The sequence below is a fragment of the Delphinus delphis genome, chromosome 15 (assembly GCF_949987515.2).
Source record: "Delphinus delphis chromosome 15, mDelDel1.2, whole genome shotgun sequence".
Classification (NCBI taxonomy): Eukaryota; Metazoa; Chordata; class Mammalia; order Artiodactyla; family Delphinidae; genus Delphinus; species Delphinus delphis.
In genome coordinates, this window is record NC_082697.1 from 43,869,972 (window position 1) to 43,891,049 (window position 21,078).

General features: G+C 48.5%; 2 protein-coding genes across 2 annotated transcripts; one reads left to right on the forward strand and one right to left on the reverse strand.

The window, feature by feature from the left end:
- Positions 1 to 2,824: 2,824 nt before the first annotated feature.
- Positions 2,825 to 5,387, forward strand: LOC132438664 (cystatin-9-like). Its single transcript, XM_060032927.1, has 3 exons — positions 2,825 to 3,076; positions 4,284 to 4,394; positions 5,153 to 5,387. Exons 1-3 carry the CDS (start codon positions 2,831 to 2,833, stop codon positions 5,243 to 5,245), a joined length of 450 nt encoding a protein of 149 aa, XP_059888910.1. The 5' UTR covers positions 2,825 to 2,830; the 3' UTR covers positions 5,246 to 5,387.
- A 3,542-nt stretch (positions 5,388 to 8,929) lies between these two features.
- CST8 (cystatin 8) lies at positions 8,930 to 20,746 on the reverse strand. The gene is made up of 3 exons (XM_060032928.1): positions 20,519 to 20,746; positions 10,753 to 10,866; positions 8,930 to 9,013 (listed from the first exon to the last, which is right to left on the reverse strand). The coding sequence occupies exons 1-3, from the start codon at positions 20,744 to 20,746 to the stop codon at positions 8,930 to 8,932; spliced, it is 426 nt and encodes a 141-aa protein (XP_059888911.1).
- Between the last annotated feature and the right edge of the window lie 332 nt (positions 20,747 to 21,078).

The window sequence follows — 21,078 nt, forward strand, 5'->3', positions numbered from 1 at the left end:
CTCCTGGGCTGCACTGAGAGGAGAGATGCTGTGCACAGGGGTCCACACCGTCCCTCGTATGAGAGTGTGTGTGGACACCCGCTTTGAATGCACAGGTCTGCTTGCCCTCAGGACATGCACAGGACAGACCCGTGTTTTTCAGGCTCCTCTGGTGACAAAGTGTGAGTGGCCACTGTGGGCATTGCTGGCCTCTGTCGAGATACTTGCTATCCATCCAGGTGTGTGTCAGGACTCACTCACGTCTCCACAGCCTGTTCCCCCCGAAAATCCACTGAGACGTTCCTACAATTGCTGAAAACCTCATCTCACTCCTACACCTGGATATTCACTCTCCGGCAAAAAAAGCCACGTCACTTCCGTTTCCTTTGCAGCTTTAGTGAACTTACAGCCATCTGAGAAAATGGACAACCTGTTGTGGATTTTTTTGGTTACATCACTTTATGGAAAATATGACTGACAGACAAAAGCTGCACACATCCAATGTGTACACTTAAGAGTTTGGAGGTTGGGATCCACGTGAGAAAGCTCCCGCTGTCCAGGCTATACACGGATCACCTTCACGTTTTTGTTTAATGTTTTTCTTTTCCGGTGTTGAGAGCACTTATTCAACATCTGACCTGTCAGCCCAGGTGCAAGTCCACGGCAGTGTCAGCTCCAGGCCCTATGTCGTAGAGTACACATCCAGAAATTGTCCATCTTGTAAGTAAGATTTATATCCTCTGACCAACATCCCCTCCAGTTGCCTCCTTCCAGCCCTGGGAGCCAGCATTCCACTTTCTGCTTTGAGTACTTTGGAGTCCTCATGAAAGTGGAATCAAGCAGTGTTTTGTCCTCTGTCTGGCTTCCGTCACTAAAATTTCCTCCTGGTCCATCCACATGAATGCAACATCCTTCTGCTTCGAGGTTGAATGGTGGTCCAGAGACACAACCTCTCTCGGGTTTTCCTGCACGTCTGGTTGCTTCTCACACCTGATCATATTGCCTTGCTTCTTTGTTGCAAACACCAAATGGCAAAACGACATCTTCCAGCCAGGACTGAGTCCTGTGCTTGGACACCAGGGAACGGTGACCGTGGAACCTGCTTGGAAAAAAAAAAAAAATCACAGGGAATTCTCAGGCAGTCCAGTGGTTAGGGCTCTGAGCTTTCACTGCCGAGGGCCAGGCCAAGATCTCAGGGAGGAGTGGGGGGAGGATGAGATGTGAGCTGGTCTCGGGCACCTGGGCACCCCGAGGAGGGGAGGCCTGGGCAGGGTTCAGAGCCCCTGCTCCCGGGAAGACAGCAGCTCTAAGCAAGTCGGGCAGGGGTGGGGTGGGGGGACAGAAAGTCAGGGTCAAAGCCCCTTCTCTCCCCCCATAGGCACCATCTACTCACTGATGCCGGGCTTCTAGAAACCCACCTTTTTCTCTGTCCCCAGGCGTGGTATCCTTACTCCTTCTCTGATCCAGTGTGGCCACCAGAAACCATTCTCAAGCCCCCAGCCCACACAAGTGAGTGACTTCCCATTGTGACTCTGCTGTGGCCACTCCCGGGGACCCTGAACTGTGCTACTCAACGTGTGGACCAGAGGCAGGGACAGCACCGTCCCCTGGGAACCGACTAAGAGGCACATTCTCCGGGCCTGAACAGACCTGCTGGGTCAGGATCCTGGAGGAGGGCAAGGCCCAGGGTAGGGGGCATCCACAGGCCTCTGGGGGATGCTGGGCCCCTCGGAAGTGCTCCAGTAGCTGCGGACAGAGGATAAAGGCCTGTTTTGGGGGCACAGAGGCAAAGTCTTGTCTGGAAAGAGTGTGCTGTGTCATCGTCCCAGAGCTGGTTTGTGCCCCAGCTGGAGGCTGTGACGGTCTCTTCCTCGGACGCAAACCCAGCACACAGGAGTCGTGTGCCCTCTGAGCTGTGGCCCCGAGGCGCCGAGACACTGGCGTCTCCTGCGGGCTCAGCTCAGCCTCCTGAGCGCCTTGGCTTCCTCCCCTCTCTCTGCTTCCCCCTCACTCACTCTGCCTCCTCCGGTGACAGCCCCCGACAAGGGGGCACCCAGGCCCAGGGTGTGTCAGTGGCCACCCTCCGGTCACACCTCTGGAGGGAGGGCGTGTCCATCAGCTAGCCAGGCCCCAGGCTGAGAACCCAGGGCGGAGTGATTGTGTCATGGGAGACGCAGGGATTTGGCGGGAAGCTCCTGCTTCTAGGACCTGCAAGTCTTCTCCCCCAGCACCCGCCCAGGGGCTGGGGCGTCTGTGTCCCAGAACTCGAGGGGGCTGGGGGCCACGGGGGACAAGGACACACCTGCACTTGTCCAGACCTCGGCCCTCTGCTGCTTTCTTAGCGTGAATACACTTCCCCTCTGGGCAGGCCGCCTTCTGTCACCCACAAGCTGGCTCTGGGCCACTCATCCTCTTTGGCTCTGTCCCTCCTCTTCTCGCTGACCCGCACCTACTGCTGCGTCCAGAGACCCCCTTCCAATTCACCCCTTTGCAATTGTGTCCTTGATTCAGCGTCCGAAACTGGGACACACAACTCAGCCTCCCCTCCCACTGAGGTGCCGAGGTGGGTGTATGGCTGGGCTTCAGCTGCAGGGGTCCCTCCTCCACGGCTGGTCCTTCTCCACCCACCCTGCCTGGGTCTCGCTTCTCTTTCCTCAACAGGAGGCAATTTTATCAGCTTTGGATGGAGGAGGCAGGGTCACAAGAGGGAAGGGACAGGGTGTGATGCCAGAGGGGAGGACCAGGGCCAGGAGTATGTCCCGGAGCAGATGAACTGGCCCAATGCCCAGGGAGGCTGGGTGGGAGCCGGCGCAGGGAAGGGCGAAGCCTGGGTGTCCGGGCACCCACAGCCATGCTGTGTCAGCAGTGGACGTGCAGGTGGGCTCAGCCCTGGGCCCTGCTCCTGCTTCTCTTAGGTCCCCAGCTCGTGGTGACTCACGGCTGGCAGCCCCAAGGGGAAGGGAATGGTGAAGACCAGGCAACCTTGGAGCTTTACTTCCCTGCCACCGTGGAGTACGCCGTACATGTGTTCAACCAGAGGAGCCAGGACAGCAATGCCTACAAAGTGGTGCGAATCCTGAGGTCGTGGAAGGAGCCGGTAGGTACCACATCCTCCCCCCTCCTGCACGGGCCCACACCTGCTGCTAATGAGGGTCAGGAGGGGGTTGTCATCAAGGGATCTCTATCACCATTTGAAACCCATAATATAGAGGGATAAACTCTATTTGGTTAGTTTCAGCTTTTATAAAAAAAATAACTTGGGAATTTTTTAAACTGTCAGTCTACTCACATGTAAGGTGTGTTTTCAATTTTCATCATTTCTGACCTTGTTTAATGAAGAATGACCAAATATGGAGTAAGAGGGGATGAAACCATTTAGTAAAAATAAAGAGCCAGACAGAAGATACTGGATTAGAGAGATTTAGACAAGATTTCATGGAAATAACATTAAAATAGGTTAGTTTAGGAAAAACAGAGAGAGAGAGATACACAGAGACGCCCACAGAGGGAGGGGGAGAGCGGCTCGGGAGTCACAGGCCCCGCTGGTCCTGAGGAGCCTCTGGGAGCTCACAGCCTCTCCTCTGACTCCACGTGTTCTGGGCTCCCTCTGGGTCCCCACCTACGTGGACCGAGTGTGATTTACACTCTTCCCAGATGGCATTCTTAACCCTAAAATGTTCCCCTAGCAATGCAGTCTCTACAGAATGCAACCAGGGGTGTGATTTTCACGTGGGCTGCAGACACGAACACCGAGAACACTCCGGAGGAGGGGCACTTCTGGTCCTGTGTGTGGCTGTGTGCGCGTGTGTGGTTGTGTGCGCGTGTGTGGTTGTGTGTGGGTGCTTTGTCTGAATGCTTGTGTGTGGTGGGGCGCTGGGGCGTCACTCCCTCTGCACCTCTGGGTTGAGTGATAGAAGGAAGGCAGAGGGCCCTCCACGCTGCTGGGCTTAACTCCGTGGACACTGGAGCTGGTCCTGGCTGGTCCTGCTGCCCTGCACCCTCCAGCTGGGCCTCTGTCTATGGTCTTTGGCCTGGAGTCCAAGACTGACTCTGGGTGTTGGAAATAAAGGCCGGATGGAGCCAGAAGACACTGTAAGGCTGAAGGACCAGGGAGCGGAGAAGAGGACAGAAACCTTCAGAGTGCACTTTGTGAGAGGGGTGGTGTTTCATAGAGCCATCGTCCCAATCCTGTGAGTGCGCCTGTGTGCTTGTATTCTCGTGTGTGTGTGTGTGTGTGTGTGAATGTGTGTGTGGGGGGTGGTGGTGCAGGGAATGGGTCCACTTCAAGGTCTGTACAAACGCAGGCAAATGGCATCGTGTTCTCCACCGAGCTGCAGCTCGGCCGAACCAGGTGTGGGAAATTTGACGAAGACATTGACAACTGTCCGTTTCAAGCAAGTCCAGACGTGAACAATGTAAGACAGGCGACAGCAGCCCTCAGGTTACAAGGCTGTGGACGCTGCCTCGGGGCAGGGGGTGTGGGGAGTGATGACAATGTCGTTCCAAGGGACACGGAGGGGCATTTGCAGGACGGAGCCCAGCCAGGCAGGCCAGCCCCGGTCACTTGTACGCCCCTGGCCTGTCTAGCTGCTGCACCCCAGGTCACACTGGGGTCAGGTTGCTCCTGACCACTTGGGACCGGGTCACCTGGGCCAGAGACGGGAATGTGCCCTCCCTGGTGTTCACCCACCTCCCTTCCCTGCCTTCAGGAGAAGTGCGGAGGGGGGCGGCAACAACATCACCTGGGCTGAGTAGCCCCCCTCTCGGGTCCCCCTGCCACTGACCCAGAGCCCGAGGGGTGGAAGCTGAGGAGCCCCACTGCCCTCCCTCCCAGGCCCTGCCCTGGTGATAAGGCGGGTAAACCCCACCCCAGGACAAACCCGAGTTGGATCAGAGGCCCTGCTGGGACGCTGGGGTCATGGGTCACACTGGGACATCCTGGGGGACGGGTCCCTGGAGACCACAGAGCTGGAGAGGGGAGAATGACCCAGGTGCCTCTGGGGTTAGGAGAGAGTCCCAGGTCGGGAACATCCAGGACTGAGGGCCAGAGCCTGCGCCCCCAGCTGCCCACCCCAGGAAGGCAAGGGTGGGGGGGATGCTGGCTTTACAGCTGGAGCTACACGCTTCCCAAGGCCCCTCCCGCCACTCTCTGTCCCTGTGCTTTGTCCCGTAGACCATCACCTGCTTCTTTACAATCGACACTGAACCCTGGAGAACGAAGTTTCAACTCCTGAACAACACCTGCTCGGAGGGCTCTGCTGAATGAGACCACACCCTGCCGTGGCCCTTCAGTGGCTGAGCAGCGCTGGTTCTGTCCTCTGTACGAGCAGGTGTCTGGGTGTCACATCCGGGCAATGTGGACATTCCTCCCTGTCATTTCCTCCTGTAGACTTGGTCATTAAACGTCAGCACTGCAAGCAGCTTTGTGCCACCTGGTTCCAGAGGTTGGGTGCTGGGCAGCTGAGGCTGTCCTGCCAGCAGGGCAGCCGGCTGAGCCCAGGGGCTGGGTCTCTCCTCCGTGGACACCTGAGCCAGCCGCAGGTGCCACAAGGTAGGAGCACAGGTGCGTCTGAGCAGTGTCTCCAGGCTCAGCATCCCTGCCCCAGGGCGGCCATTCAGAGGTGGCTGTGCAGAAGCCCATGGCTGCCCTGGGACTCTTGGTAGCAGCCACGTGGACCTTCTCCCTCCTTGCCTCCTCTCCTTGTGCTGCCCGCGATCACCTCCTGAATCAAAACCTGTTCTCAAGTGTGTGTCGCAGGGTCTCCTGGAGAGGGGACCCTTTGTGTGGTGTGAGGACTTCTTCAGGATGCGTCCTCCACACACACCTGGCTGGCTTCCCAGGCCCTGACTCCGGCAGAGCCAAGGGGAGCCCAGACACGGGCATCCGCGCTGTTGGTGGGCGTTGCTCAGTATAGGCAGAGCTGTGCTCTTGTCCCCCTGCCACCTGGGCCTGGACCAGGCAAGTTGCTCTCCAAGACCCTCCCCCACCCCTCCTCCTTCTCCCTCTGAGGCCTTTCCTGACTCCCGGCTGTTTCCGCCAAAGGAAGCTTAAAGGATCCTTTATGCACTGTGCTTCCCATCATGTTTCCAAGGAATCGACGCCACAATTCTCCTTAAGCAACTCCTGGGAAAGGGTCTCCTCTGAGGTCACCCCAATGTGGGGAAGCTGCCCGGCCCTTCATGAGCTCACCCCTTTCCTGGGGCTGTGGAGGGACCCTGGGAGGGGCGTCAAACCCGGCTTCTGCCAGGGATGGTGTGCTGCCTGTCAGTCCACACGCGTGGGGCTTTGCCAGTGCATCTGCCCCTGGAGGGGAGCCGCAGGGCCTGGGTTTGTCCCGACACCACTATCCCTCACTAGTCCAGAAGGTAGGACACCTGCACTGCTTAGCTTGGTGAGCGCAGGTGTGGACTGAGGGACCTGTCCTGGTGGGAGGAGCCTCCTCCCTGACCCTGAGCACCTCTGCCTGGAATGGTGTGTGCTGGACCCCTTCCTCCCACTGGAATCTGTGCACTGAAGAATCAGGGAAGTGGGTTTCTGGCCCTGTTGTCCATCCCTGGGCAACACCTCGCCGGAGGCAGAGGCAGGATTGCTGGGCTCCAAGCGCAGCCCACAGCTAAGGCAGGCACCCCCCTCTCCTGAAACGAGAGACTAGTGGGGACTCTGCCCTCCCAGCTGCTGACCTGTCGGCCACAGGCTCTGGGTCACCAAGGCTTGCAGCTGGGCATCGAGAGGGCCATGAAAGGAAATGCAGCATCAGTGACCAAATGCCTTGCCTCCAAGTGTTCTGCTCTGTGCCCACTTTCCCATCTGCCAGGGGCACATTTGGACACTTTCCTCAGCTTTCCCACGTGTCAGGGTCCAGACACAGCCCTGGGGCTCAATAAGTAAGGACTCAACACAAAGGAATAAGCAGGTGGAGACTTTGCGAGGACTTTGCAGTTGCCCGGGCCTCTCCGGTGGACAGGAAGGGGCGGGGCTGTCTGGTTATGGACGCAGGGTCACACCCAGAAGCTGGCCGTCCCTTCCCTGTGTACTCCTCAGCCCGCTCCCCCCGTCTGCACCTCCCCCAGCCCTGGTCCCCAGACTCCCAGGGAGCTAGAACAGCCGTGGGATTTGGACCCTAGTTTCCTCGTGGCGGTGGTCAGCCTGGGAAGCAACATGACCTGCTGGAAGGTGCAGTTGTGACTCTTTCTCTTTTTTCCCCCCCCAAATTCTTGATGATCTATGCTGGGGGGAGAGGGGTGAATGAAAAGGGCGAGGGAGATTAAGAGGTACAAAAGTCTAGTTATAAATGAGGTACAGGATGGAAGGTCCAGCATGGGGGCAGTCAATAACATTGTAATAACTTTGTATCAATAGGGGGATAGATAGTAACTAGACTTATCTTCGGGATCACTTTGTACAATAGAGGACTATAGTTGTGCAGTTGGAACTCACAGTGTTGTAGGTCAATTACACTGTAATTTATAAAAAAGAACTGAGGTATTTCTCCCCCAAGTCCTGCATTGGCGGAGGGCTCCTCTCAGGAGCGTCAGGCACCCTGCTGTCCAGCCCACCCCTCACAGATGCTCACCGCAGGCAAGTCCTGCCAGAGGAGGAGTCCCAGGGAGGGTTCACCTGTCAGCCAGGTGGGCTCCGACCTGCTCCTGTGTGGTTGTTGACACTTACCTGGCTGGCTGGCCCTCACCTGCACACCAGTGCTGTAGTTTCCACACCTACGTTTTGGAACGTACTTCCTTCTTGTCATGTTGACCCGCTTCACCATCTCAGCCCAGCCCTACACATACACACACACACAGACACACACCCAGCGAGAGCCTGCCTCTTCCACGGCCTCTGCCGAACCGTATTTCCTGGTCATCACACCTTTAAGCCTCCCCTCCCACACTGAACCAGAGCTGATCTAGGTGACCAACAACACAAAGAGTTGATGGTGTGTCACATCTGAAGCTGGGTCACCGAGGGCGCTGTGGCTTCCCTCCCCGTCTCTTGGACACTCTGTCCAGAGGAACCGATCTCCCTTACCCAGCGCAGAGAGGCCAAGTGGAGAGGCCCGCACCGAGGATAGCAGAGACCACCTGCCGACAGCCAACGCCAGCCAGCAGCCGGGAGGGCAAGCCGCCTGGAGAGTGGGTTCTCCGGGGCCAAACTCACCTTCAGACGAGGGCAGTGCCGTCAGAGCCTGAGTGTGACCTCAGGATAGCTGACATCAGCCAAGCTACCCCAGACCCTTGGTGCACAGACACCACGGAGACATAAACACGTTGCTTAAGCACCAAGGGCGGGGTGATCAGTCAGGCGGCATTGGATTATACCTCTCACCCTGTGCGAGCGCACACACGCATGCACACACACACACACGTGCACAAATGCAGCCTCCTCTCCATGGACCGTCACTCTTGCATTTTTCTGCCTCAATTCAAAACCCAAAGTAAAACACTAATCTCCAAATGATACCGCTAGCTCCCGGGTTGGATCGGGGTGGGGGGGGTAAAACTGTTTCTAAAGCCATTTTGCTGTGTTTTCCAGAGCCCTGGGCAGGGAGATTTCTGTGGAAATCCATGGATGGACATTCTCAACGCATCTTCAGAGCCTTGCAGAAACTACCTACCAGCCTGAAGCGGTGGAGGGGTGGGTCTTCCTATTAGTTCCACACAAAGAGCTGTCAGCGAAAAGTAACTTGTGCCGAGTTTGGTGAAATACGGAAACAGGTTCGTGTTCTCTTCCATTCATTGGGAGCAGACTGCTCCTGCTGGTAAATGAGTTGACCGAGCAGAAGACACTACACAGCCCGGAGCCACATTCTCAGCCTCCACGCCTGAAGAATGCACAGAAAAGCAAGAAGGCTACAAAATGAAGTCGATAGGTCAGATGTGTTATTTAAATGTTTTGGGAGTGTCTTTGCTTCTTTAAATGCTCATGAGAGCGGCAGAATGTGCTAGAAGACCATTAGACAGGCTGACATTCTTTCTTCAGCATATTGAGTTCAAAGTTCCAGGGTTTGGATGCCACAATAAAGGTGCAATGAAACATCTAAAAGAGACAAAAACAATAACCAGCTTGTAAGAACAATTGCAAAAAGCAAAAGTCAAAAAGCCCCAGAAGTTCCTATTTCCAGGTGCCAGGATTTGGCTTCAAGAGGGACAAAAGGCCGCCTGAGCCAGCCACGCCTCTACAGATCCCCAAGCTGTTCGCCCAATGGCAGAGCAGCCAGCCTCATGACTGGGATGGACCCCCATCGGTTCACCTCCCTGAGAGCTGAAGCCATCACGGTTGTGGCTTCGTTTGCTCCATGTGGGCAAGAGTTGGAGCCCAGGACCAATTATCCTCAAGAAACCCTAGTGTCCAGCTCTGGCCCTTCTCCAGACACGCCAACTTCCTGCGGCCCATGGAGACCCCACGCGGCGTGGAGGGCCCAGTGGGTCCTTCCCAGGGTATACAGCACCACAAGAATAGCCAGGGTCCTGCATGCCTTGGAAAGCGGTGTCAGAGTCTGGCCAGATTCCACCAGGGAAAGCTTGCAGCTGGGGAGCTGGGAGGAGACACAGGGCCTGCAGAGGGAGCGGGGCTCCAGGCTCCTGGGGTGGATGAGGTCACTGTGTCCCTCCTCTCACCTAAAATCTTTATTCAGTTAGAAGAAAAATATAAAGTACAAATAGCTCTTTATGGCAACACCCAGTAGAAGTGAAGTTGCATAAGATACACAGACTGAGGGGTCAAGTTGAGGGGGAAATAGGACCAAGTGACCAGTAACCCAGACAGACCACGGAGGAACTGAGGCCAGGTCAGCGGGGTGTCCAGGCTGGAGGGGCATCAGGATGGGTGGAGCTGGTTCCTGGCAATGGCAGGGAGGGCAGGGAGGGCAGGGAGGGCAGGCAGTACGCTTACCAGAGGGTTAACTAATTGCTTAACTTGTGATCGCCAGGGTAACAGGAAACAATCGCAAAATAAAGGGATTGAAAACCCAATTATTAAAATCAACCATAGAGGATACTTTAGCACTGTATTAACATATTAAAAATCTTTAAGAGGTGAAAAAATATTGGACAAGGAATTCAACTTCTTGGAACTCTGCCCACAAGGCAACAACAATCAGATATACACACAAACAGAAATAAAGAAGAATATTCATTATGGCACTGTTCATAATAGCTAAAAATTAGAAAAACTTAAATAATAAATTCTCAGGGGGTGACTAAATAATATGTGGAAACACCATTAAACGAAGTCAAATAGTTTCATTACATAATGCCCTCAAATAATTTTACGGTTTTGGAAATCCTTAGATTTTATTATTAAATAAAAATCTAAATTGTGGAACAGTGTACAGTGTGATCCCCACTACACAAAAATACAAATGTAAAATATAGAAGAAACTAGGATGTATAAAACTAAGTTGACAGCAGTAAGCTTTCCATAAAGGTATTTTTAGTTGATTGTTTTTTTCTTCTGTAGTTGATTTTAAGCTACTTAATACTTTGGAAAATTTCTAAACTTTCTACCTTAAGTGAATAGGGCCTTTTACTATTTAAAACAGTATCAGGTTTTAAAATTTATTTTCCACGGAGCTCAGGTAGTTACCCTTTCTTCCTTTCTAAGTCTCAATAAATAAAGAAAACAGATAAGCTCGAATCTATAGGAGGTCAGAAATGGGGAATCTCTAGGAGTTCCATGATCCATGCAAGGGCAGAGACTGGGAGGAATCCTTGGAGGGTAACAGGTGATTTTGAGCAAGACGATCCAAGGCTGTTGAACTCTATCTTAGCACCTACCTTCTGCATTTTGGGATCCCGTTGTACTAAGCAGTTTTCATTTCCCCCTGAAGCTTTCTTGCACATTGTCCGGGCAATTTTGACTTCAAGAAGGTAATCCAAACTATCTGTGACCTGTCCATGAGTAATTTAAAGTTAGAGATCATAAAAGAATATGTGGTATCAGTTGTCATTTCTGATAAACAAACATGTCATTGACTGCTTAGGGCAAAAGATGTCTTCTCACCTCCTTCCCTCCTACAGTTTTTTTTTTTTTTTTTTTGGCCAGAGTTTTGGGGTAACGTGGAGGTGGTTCTTACCTTGCTCTCTCTCTCTCTCTCTCTCTCTCTCTCTCTCTGTGTGTGTGTTTCTCAGTCACTCTCATTATGGTATTTAATTTTAAAGTAATGACAACTGTCACCAAAATAAAGTAAGTAAACTATTCCCTAAAGACCATTTTTCCTGGGAAAACTAATGGTTTGCTCATTGGAGCTCTAGAAATAAACAGCATTTTCATCGAAATCCACTGAGAATGTATCGATTCCCTTTAAAGTTTTGGTATTTTTAGTCATCCTTGCCTTATTCCACGTCATATACCCTCCCAAATCCCTGACTTTCTGGGCATCTCCCCTCCCCTCCCCTCCCCATGCAGAGCTCCAGTCAGCGCTGTACTCAAGAAGGGTCTCACAGGGAAATGCAGATGAACAATGGCAAATGTCCACTCTCACGATTAAAGAACGAACAGGAAAACAAAGTTTACAAGACGTCAGGGAATCAACATGTGAATGAGAATGACCAAGTTAGTTAAACACCATAACTGAGCACAGAAAAATAAGAGATAATTTGGAAAATGCAGTAAACATTTTGGAAGTTCTAGAAAAGTCACCTGGGCATTAAACAAAATGGATGTAGGCAGAATTCTAAGTACAGTTTCATGAATATAAAGTATACTTAAAATTTTTCAGTTATGCATCTAAGTGTCTGAAAGGACACTTGTGGGGTGCCCCCAGGATTGACGAGTCCATGGGGGATGCAAGAAATCAGTGGTCACTTTCACTTTTTACTTCAACTACTTCCAAATGTACCCCTAGCACATTTTTCATGACTGGATATTAAGTTTCTCTGCCTCAGCGCTGTTGGCATTTGGAGCTGGGTCCTTCTTGGCCATGGGGAGCCATGCTGTGCCCAGAGGGTGGTGACCCACATCCCTGGCCTCCACCCCCCCAACCTCAGTAGCAGCCCCTTCAGTTGTGATGACCAGAAACATCTCTGGGCTTTGCCCAAAATGCCTTGTGGAGCAAAATCCATGCTCAGTTGAGAAGGAGTGCTTTAGCTTTGAGTTATATTTCCAAGTAAAAATTATCAAGAAAACAGATTTTCCCAAATCACACTCAACAACCACTGACCGACCACCAGCCCCGTCTTGATCCCCAATTGCCCAGGAAGGGAGGCAGATGGGGATCCAGCTTCAGAGGCAGCCCCTCCCTCCTTTCATGGCCAGGCCTCTCTGACTCTCCTAGCCTCCTGTGACACCGTCCCCTCCTGGCTGGCTGCAATGTCCCATCACCTTCATCCCATCCAGCATCACTCAGAGGCAGTAGCATGTGTGGATTAAGAGCAGGCAGCCTGGGTTTAAATCTTGGCTCTTCTACTTAGTAGCTGTGTGACCCTGGGCAAGTTACTAAACCTCTCTGTGCCTGTTTCCTCCTATGTGAACTTGAAAACCTGAGTGCGCATGCAGAAAGCCACTGGATCTAGCACAAAGTAAACATGGCTCCAGGCTGCCATTGGCAGTCTTTCCTACCAGTCTTCACCGTGTGTGAAATCGGCAGCAGAACCCCAGCCAGCTATGAACTGGAACAGGCGGCCACATGCTTTTTCTTCAAGGGCCAGAGAGGAAATATTCCAGGCTTTGCAGCACAAATACAGCCCAGAGGACCCTCAAAAAGTGTGTGTGGCTGTGTCTTAACAAAATTGTGTTTATGGACACTGAAGTTTCAATGTAAAGTAATTTTCATATGTCACAAAATAGTCTCCTTCTTTTGTTTCTTGTAATCATTTGTAGCTCACAGGATGTACAAATATGAGAAGTGGGCCAGATTTGACTTCAGGCTGTTAGTGGCCACTGCTGATAAAGATCTTTGCACTTTTAACTTAAATCATCCAATGGAATAGAGCAGTTTTCTTTCTATAGCACATGGGCATATGTTATTTTTATCCGAATTTTCACCCAGCATTTTTCTGTTTGCTTTCATTAGGAGTTACTTTTGTTTGGGGGGTGGTGCATTCTTCCTTACCCCCTTTCTTCAATATGTTTTCCAGCAGCTTGTAGCTGGAATGCCAAGGAGTTTTAAACACTTCTGTTCTAGCCTCTTTTGGAACCTGTTTCTACCTGATTCTTTTGCAACCTTACCTGCATTTGAGCTGACAGTCAACTAAGAAATAAAATGTACATTCCTGACCACTCCCTCCCATCAGGAAACTTGCACAAGCCTCTTAGATAGCCTCATCCACCAGAGGGAAGACAGCAGAAGCAAGAACTACAGTCCTGCAGCCTGTGGAACAAAAACCACATTCACAGAAAGATAGACAAGATGAAAAGGCAGAGAGCTATGTACCAGATGAAGGAACAAGATAAAATCCCAGAAAAACAACTAAATGAAGTGGAGATAGGCAACTTTCCAGAAAAAGAATTCAGAATAATGATAGTGAAGATGATCCAGGACCTCAGAAAAATAATGGAGGCAAAGATTGAGAAGATGCAAGAAATGCTTAACAAAGACCTAGAAGAATTGAAGAACAAACAGATGGAGATGAACAACACAATAACTGAAATGAAAAATACACTAGAAGGAATCAATAGCAGAATAACAGAGGCAGAAGAATGAATAAGTGACCTGGAAGACAGAATGGTGGAATTCACTGCTGCAGAACAGAATAAAGAAAAAAGAATGAAAAGAAATGAAGACAGCCTAAGAGACCTCTGGGACAACATTAAACACAACAACATTCACATTATAGGGGTCCCAGAAGGAGAAGAGAGAGAGAAATGACCTGAGAAAATATTTGAAGAGATTATAGTTGAAAACTTCCCTAACATGGGAAAGGAAAGAGCTACCCAAGTCCAGGAAGTGCAGAGAGTCCTGTACAGGATAAACCCAAGGAGAAACACACTGAGATACATAGTAATCAAACTGGCAAAAATTAAAGAAAAATTATTGAAAGCAGCAAGGGAAAAATGACAAATAACATACAAGGGAATTCCCATAAGCTTAACAGCTGATTTCTCAGCAGAAATTCTACAAGCCAGAAGAGGGTGGTATGATATACTTAAAGTGATGAAAGGGAAGAACCTACAACCAAGATTACTCTACCTGGCAAGGATCTCATTCAGATTTGATGGAGAAATCAAAAGCTTTACAGACAAGCAAAAGATAAGAGAATTCAGCACCACCAAACCAGCTCTACAAGAAATGCTAAAGGAACTTCTCTAAGTGGGAAACACAAGAGAAGAAAATGACCTACAAAAACAAACCCAAAACAATTAAGAAAATGGTAATAGGAACATACATATCAGTAATTACCTTAAATGTGAATGGATTAAATGCTCCAACCAAAAGACACAGGCTTGCTGAATGGATACAAAAACAATACCCATATATTTGCTGTCTACAAAAGACCCACTTCAGACCTAGGGACACATACAGACTGAAAGTGAGGGGATAGAAAAAGATATTCCTTGCAAATGGAAATCAAATGAAAGCTGGAGTAGCAATACTCATATCAGGTAAAATAGACTTTTAAATAAAGAATGTTAAAGGAGACAAGGAAAGATACTACCTAATGATCAAGGGATCAATCCAAGAAGAAGATAAAACAATTATACATATATATGCACCCAACATAGGAGCACCTCAATACATAAGGCAACTGCTAACAGCTATAAAAAGGGAAAGCGACAGTAACACAGTAACAGTGGGGGACTTTAGCACCTCATTTACACCAATGGACAGATCATCCAAACAGAAAATTACTAAGGAAACACAAGCTTTAAATGACACAATAGACCAGGTAGATTTGATTGATATTTATAGGACATTCCATCCAATAAAAAACAGATTACACTTTCTTCTCAAGTGTGCACAAAACATTCTCCAGGAAAGATCACATCTTGGGTCACAAATCAAGCCTCAGTAAATTTAAAAAACTGAAATAATATCAAGCATCTTTTCTGACCAAAATGCTATTAGATTAGAAATCAAAGGAAAAAACAAAACACATGGAGGCTAAACAAGACGTTACTAAATAACCAAGAGATCACTGAAGAAATCAAAGAGGAAATCAAAAAATACCTAGAGACATATGACAATGAAAACATGATGATCCAAAACCTATGGGATGCAGCAAAAGCAGTTCTAAGAGGGAAGTTTATAGCAATACAAGCCTACCTCAAGAAACAAGAAAAATCTCAAATAAACAGTCTAACCTTACACCTAAAGAAACTAGAGAAAGAAGAACAAACAAAACCCAAAGTTAGCAGAAGGAAAGAAATCATAAAGATCAGAGCAGAAATAAATGAAATACAAACAAAGAAAATAATAACAAATATCAGTAAAACTAAAAGCTTTCTTGAGAAGACAGACAAAATTGATAAACCATTAGCCAGACTCATCAAGAAAAAGAGGGAGAAGACTCAAATCAATAAAATTAGAAATGAAAAAGGAGAAGTTACAACAGACACTGCAGAAATACAAAGGATCCTAAGAGACTACTACAAGCAACTCTATGCCAATAAAATGGACAACCTGGAAGAAATGGACAAATTCCTAGAAAGGTATAACCTTCCAAGACTGAACCAGCAAGAAATAGAAAATATGAACAGGCAAATCACAAGTAATGAAATTGAAACTGTGATTAAAAATCTTCCAACAAACAAAAGCCCAGGACCATGTGGCTTCACAAGTGAATTCTATCAAACATTTAGAGAAGAGCTAACACCCATCCTTCTCAAACTCTTCTAAAAAATTGCACAAGAAGGAACACTTCCAAACTCATTCTATGAGGCCACCATCACCCTGATACCAAAACCAGACAAAGATACTACAAAAAAAAGAAAATTACAGACCAATATCACTGATGAATATAGATGCAAAAATCCTCAACAAAATACTAGCAAACAGAATCCAACAACACATTAAAAGGATCAAACACCATGATCAAGTGGAATTTATCCCAGGGATGCGAGGATTCTTCAATATACACAAATCAATCAATGCGATACACCATATTAACAAATTGAAGAATAAAAACGATTTGATCATCTCAATAGATGTAGAAAAAGCTTTTGACAAAATTCAACATCCATTTGTGATAAAAACTCTCCAGAAAGTAGGCATAGAGGGAACCTACCTCAACATAATAAAGGCCATGTATGACAAACCCACAGCAAACATCATCCTCAATGGTGAAAAACTGAAAGCATTTCATCTAAGATCAGGAACAAGAGAAGGATGTCCACTCTCACCACTATTATTCAACATAGGCTTGGAAGTCCTAGCCATGGCAATCAGAGAAGAAAAAGAAATAAAAGGAATCCAAATTGGAAAAGAAGTAAAACTGTCACTGTTTGCAGATGGCATGATACTATACATAGACAATCCTAAAGATGCCACCAGAAAACTGCTAGAGCTAATCAATGTATTTGGTAAAGTTGCAGGATACAAAATTAATGCACAGAAATCTCTTGCATTCCTATACACTAATGATGAAAAATCTGAAAGAGAAATTAAGGAAACACTCCCATTTATCACTGCAGCAAAAAGAATAAAATACCTAGGAATAAACCTACCTAGGGAGACAAAAGGCCTGTATGCAGAAAACTATAAGACACTGATGAAAGAAATTAAAGATGATACCAACAGATGGAGAGATATACCATGTTCTTGGATTGGAAGAATCAATATTGTGAAAATGACTATACTACCCAAAGCAATCTACAGATTCAATGCCATCCCTATCAAATTACCAATGGCATTCTTTTACAGAACTGAACAAAAAGTCTTAAAATTTGTATGGAGACACAAAAGATCCCGAATAACAAAAGCAGTCTTGAGGGAAAAAAACGGAGCTGGAGGAATCAGACTCCCTGACTTCAGACTATACTACAAAGACAATATGGTACTGGCACTAAAACAGAAATATAGATCAATGGAACAAGATAGAAAGCACAGAGATAAACTCACGCACCTATGGTCAACTAATATATGACAAAGGAGGCAAGGGTATACAATGGAGAAAGGACAGTCTCTTCAATAAGTGGTGCTGGGTAAACTGGACAGCTACATGTAAAAGAATGAAATTAGAACACTCCCTAACACCATACACAAAAATAAACTCAAAATGGATTAGAGACCTAAATGTAAGACTGGGCACTATAAAACTCTTAGAGGAAGACATAGGAAGAACACTCTTTGACATAAATCAGGGCAAGATCTTTTTTGATCCACCTCCTAGAGTAACGGAAATAAAAACAAAAATAAACAAATGGGACATAATGAAACTTAAAAGCTTTTGAACAACAAAGGAAACCATAAGCAAGACGAAAAGACAGTCCTCAGAATGGGAAAAAATATTTGCAAATGAATCAATAGACAAAGGATTAATCTCCAAAATATATAAACAGCTCATGCAGCTCAATATTAACAAAACAACCCAATCCAAAAATGGGCAGAAAGCCTAAATAGACATTTCTCCAAAGAAGACATACAGATGGTCAAGATGCACATGAAAAGCTGCTCAACATCACTAATTATTAGAGAAATATTTATCAAAATACAAAAATCAAAACTACAATGAGGTTATCACCTCACACCAGTTAGAATGGGCATCATCAGAAAATCTACAAATAACAAACGCTGGAGAGGGTGTGGAGAAAAGGGAACCCTCTTGCACCATTGGTGGGAATGTAAATTGATACAGTCACTATGGAGAACAGTATGGAGGTTCCTTAAAAAACTAAAAATAGAATTACCCTATGACCCAGAAATCCCACTTCTGGGCATATACCCAGAGAAAACCATAATTCAAAAAGACACATGTTGCGCTTCCCTGGTGGCACAGTGGTTGAGAGTCCGCCTGCAGATGCAGGGGACACAGGTTCGTGCCCTGGTCTGGGAAGATCCCACATGCCACGGAGCAGCTGGGCCCGTGAGCCATGGCCACTGAGCCTGTGCGTCCGGAGCCTGTGCTCTGCAATGGGAGAGGCCACAACAGTGAGAGGCCCCCGTACCGCAAAAACAAAAAAACAAAAAAACGGACACATGCACCCCAATGTTCATTGCAGCAGTATTTACAATAGCCAGGTCATGGAAGCAACCTAAATGCCCACTGACAGATGAATGGATAAAGAAGATGTGGTACATATACACAATGGAATATTACTCAGCCATAAAAAGGAACGAAATTGGGTAGAGACGTGGATGGATCTAGAGACTGTCATACAGAGTGAAGTAAGTCAGAAAGAGAAAAACAAATATTGTATACTAACACATATATGTGGAACCTAGAAAAATGGTACAGATGAACTGGTTTGCAGGGAAGAAATTGAGACACAGATGTAGAGAATGAACATACGGACACCAAGGGGGGAAAGCGGCAGGGGGGTGGTGGTGGTGGTGTGATGAATTGGGAGATTGGGATTGACATGTATACACTGATGTGTATAAAATTGATGACTAATAAGAACCTGCTGTATAAAATAATAAATAAAATAAAATTCAAAAATTAAAAACAAAATAGAATAGAAAAGAGTCCTACATCTGCAGAACTACCTCATGCTTGGCAGGGGTGACACTGTGGTATAGTGTAGAAATAATGCCCTTTTTAATAATTGGTGCTATTTGGTTAAAATAAAAACAAAAAAAGAAAACCACACACACACAAAATGTACATTCGTGAAAAGAAGTAGCAAACACTATGAAATGATTCGTTAGTCTTGAGCTATGTGGGTCTTTGGTTTATTTTATTATTAAATACCTGCCTTTAAAGCAGAACCATCTATACCTATTTCTGTAAATGGAGAGCACAGATGAAAACATCCAAGAAAGTGGACTCATCGTGGGAAAGACGGGAACTTCACTAAGAACAGGTACCACATCTGAGCCCCCTGGGGCATTGACATCCATGAGGTCTTACTTCAGCCACCCATTGGGGACGCACATCCTGGACCAGGTGTTGTTGCCTGAAAACACAAACCACACAACTGGGGCCACACGGAGAACCAGCAGGAGCCCGGGGCCCTCAACTCGTGCAGGTGGCCAGGAGCCAGGGGTCCCGGCCTCTTAGGGGATCCAGACGCTGAGTGAAACTTCTGCCCACATAAGAAAACAGGAAACGGAGGCAGGTTGACGGTGGCTGGAGGGTGGGCAGCGCAGGTTAGAGGGCAGATGGGGCGAGTGGAGGAGGAAGAGGGGCAGAGGTGTAGGTCAGGCCGGCGTCACATGTAACCCGGGCCCAGTGGGGCCCCCTCACCCTCTGCCGACCCCTCTCATTGCTCACCCCTCCACCTCCCATCTCGGGCTCCTGCATAAACCTCAGGACAACCCTCTTTCTCAGGAAACACAGCGCTGGTTCAATGCACTCATCTTAGACATGGTCCGTGTTCAAAACCCTCCAACTGCCCTAAGAACATCCTTTACAGTATAATTTTAAATCCAAGAGACAATACAGGATCACATCTCGCATTTAACGTCATGTTTCTTAAGCCTCCTTTAGTGAGAACCGTTTCCTTCTTCTTCCCCGTCTTTCACAGCACTGATTTTTTTTTTTTTTCGGTACGCGGGCCTCTCACTGTTGTGGCCTCTCCCGTTGCGGAGCACAGGCTCCGGACGTGCAGGCTCAGCGGCCATGGCTCACGGGCCCAGCCGCTCCGCGGCATGTGGGATCTTCCCGGACCGGGGCACGAACCCGTGTCCCCTGCATCGGCAGGTGGACTCTCAACCACTGTGCCACCACCAGGGAAGCCCAGCACTGATATTTTTAAGCGGTCTTAGAGAATGCCGCATAATATGGACTCGTCTAATTGTCCCTCGAGATCACCCTCAGGCCTTTGGAGCAGGAACGCCGTCTATAGGCAACGCTGTGTCCTTGCAGTGATGTCACATCAGAGGTACACGGTGTCAATTTGTCCCATGTGTCCTGGTTGTAATTAATTAACAAGCAACCCCTATGGCGGTCCACCCCCCTCCCTCCTCCTCCCCTCCCCCCTCCCCCCGCACCAGGTGGAGGATTCATTGCTGATCTTCGACCTGAGTTAGTTACCACCATGGTGGTTGCAAAAGGTGATTTTCTAGTTTCATATTCTTTCACATCTCTAAGTAGGCATTTTTCTGTAAAAAAAGAGCCTTCCCTTCTGCCCTGGTTCCTTTTTACAGTGAAAGCTGGATGTGGAGTTTGTTCATTTGTTAAATGTGTTATAATCCATCCCTGTAGCCGCTTAGGTTGATGATATCAGCTCAAACTGTCCCAAACTTGACCCCTTCAGGAGCCCTTCTGGACTCTTACCTGTGTTTTCTGATGTGACTATAACTAAGTTTAAGTTATTTGAATGGATATATTATGTTTTACCCCAGAATGATAAAGGAGGAAGTTTCATTAACTTTCTTCCAAAAACCCCTAAAATAAAGTTCATAAATTTTGGCTCAGGTGTCTCTCAGCCGCTCTCCACGGACGACAGCCCTGCCACAAATGTGAGTGTGGGGACAGAGAACGGGGAGTGAAAGCCACCAACCTGCTCCTGGGACTTCAGAATCTGCAACACCTTGAAGGTGTACTCGTCCTTGCTGGCCTCGTTGTACTCCTTCATGGCGAACCACAGTGCCTGCTCCACGTATACGTAGGATTCGGAGATGTCTTGGAATTTCCTCACCACCTTCGATGAACCCCAGGCCTGGACACCTCTGGACGCGAGGGCCACCGTGGCCATCAGGAGCAGCAGGCCGGGGCGGAGCCTGGCCATGGTACCTCAGCCCAGGGGCGCGGCCGAGCCCCTCCTGTCCTCGCAAGGCTGGCCGGGCCCTGCTGCCTCTGCACCCGGCCCCTCCTAGCTCTGCTGCAGGCGGAGAGGGGAGAACAGCGGTTAACATGGCCTGCCTAAAAAAGAGGCTGCCTGCGAAATGTGCAATTCAGTCCATTTTCCCATCTTGGATGCTTCCTTTCTGGAAGGACACACACCTCTGTGCACTCACGTGTGGGAGGGATGCACACACACGTGTACACACACACACGCCTGTCCCTGCTGGCTGGGTTGGGCCCTGTGGTAGGCACTGCACGTGCTGGGTGGCCTTTCAT

Bases quoted from the DNA above. Each gene is read 5' to 3' on its own strand.
- CST8 (XM_060032928.1), bottom strand. From the start codon at position 20,746: ATGGCCAGGCTCCGCCCCGGCCTGCTGCTCCTGATGGCCACGGTGGCC. The intron at 10,867-20,518 runs GTTGGTGGCTTT...ACTCATGGACAG, and splicing joins TTCTGAAGTCCCAGGAGCAG to GTCACAGATAGTTTGGATTA. The intron at 9,014-10,752 runs GTAGGTGCTAAG...TGTCTCTTTTAG, and splicing joins GGGATCCCAAAATGCAGAAG to ATGTTTCATTGCACCTTTAT.
- LOC132438664 (XM_060032927.1), top strand. From the start codon at position 2,831: ATGCTGTGTCAGCAGTGGACGTGCAGGTGGGCTCAGCCCTGGGCCCTG. The intron at 3,077-4,283 runs GTAGGTACCACA...GTACAAACGCAG, and splicing joins TGAGGTCGTGGAAGGAGCCG to GCAAATGGCATCGTGTTCTC. The intron at 4,395-5,152 runs GTAAGACAGGCG...TTTGTCCCGTAG, and splicing joins CAAGTCCAGACGTGAACAAT to ACCATCACCTGCTTCTTTAC.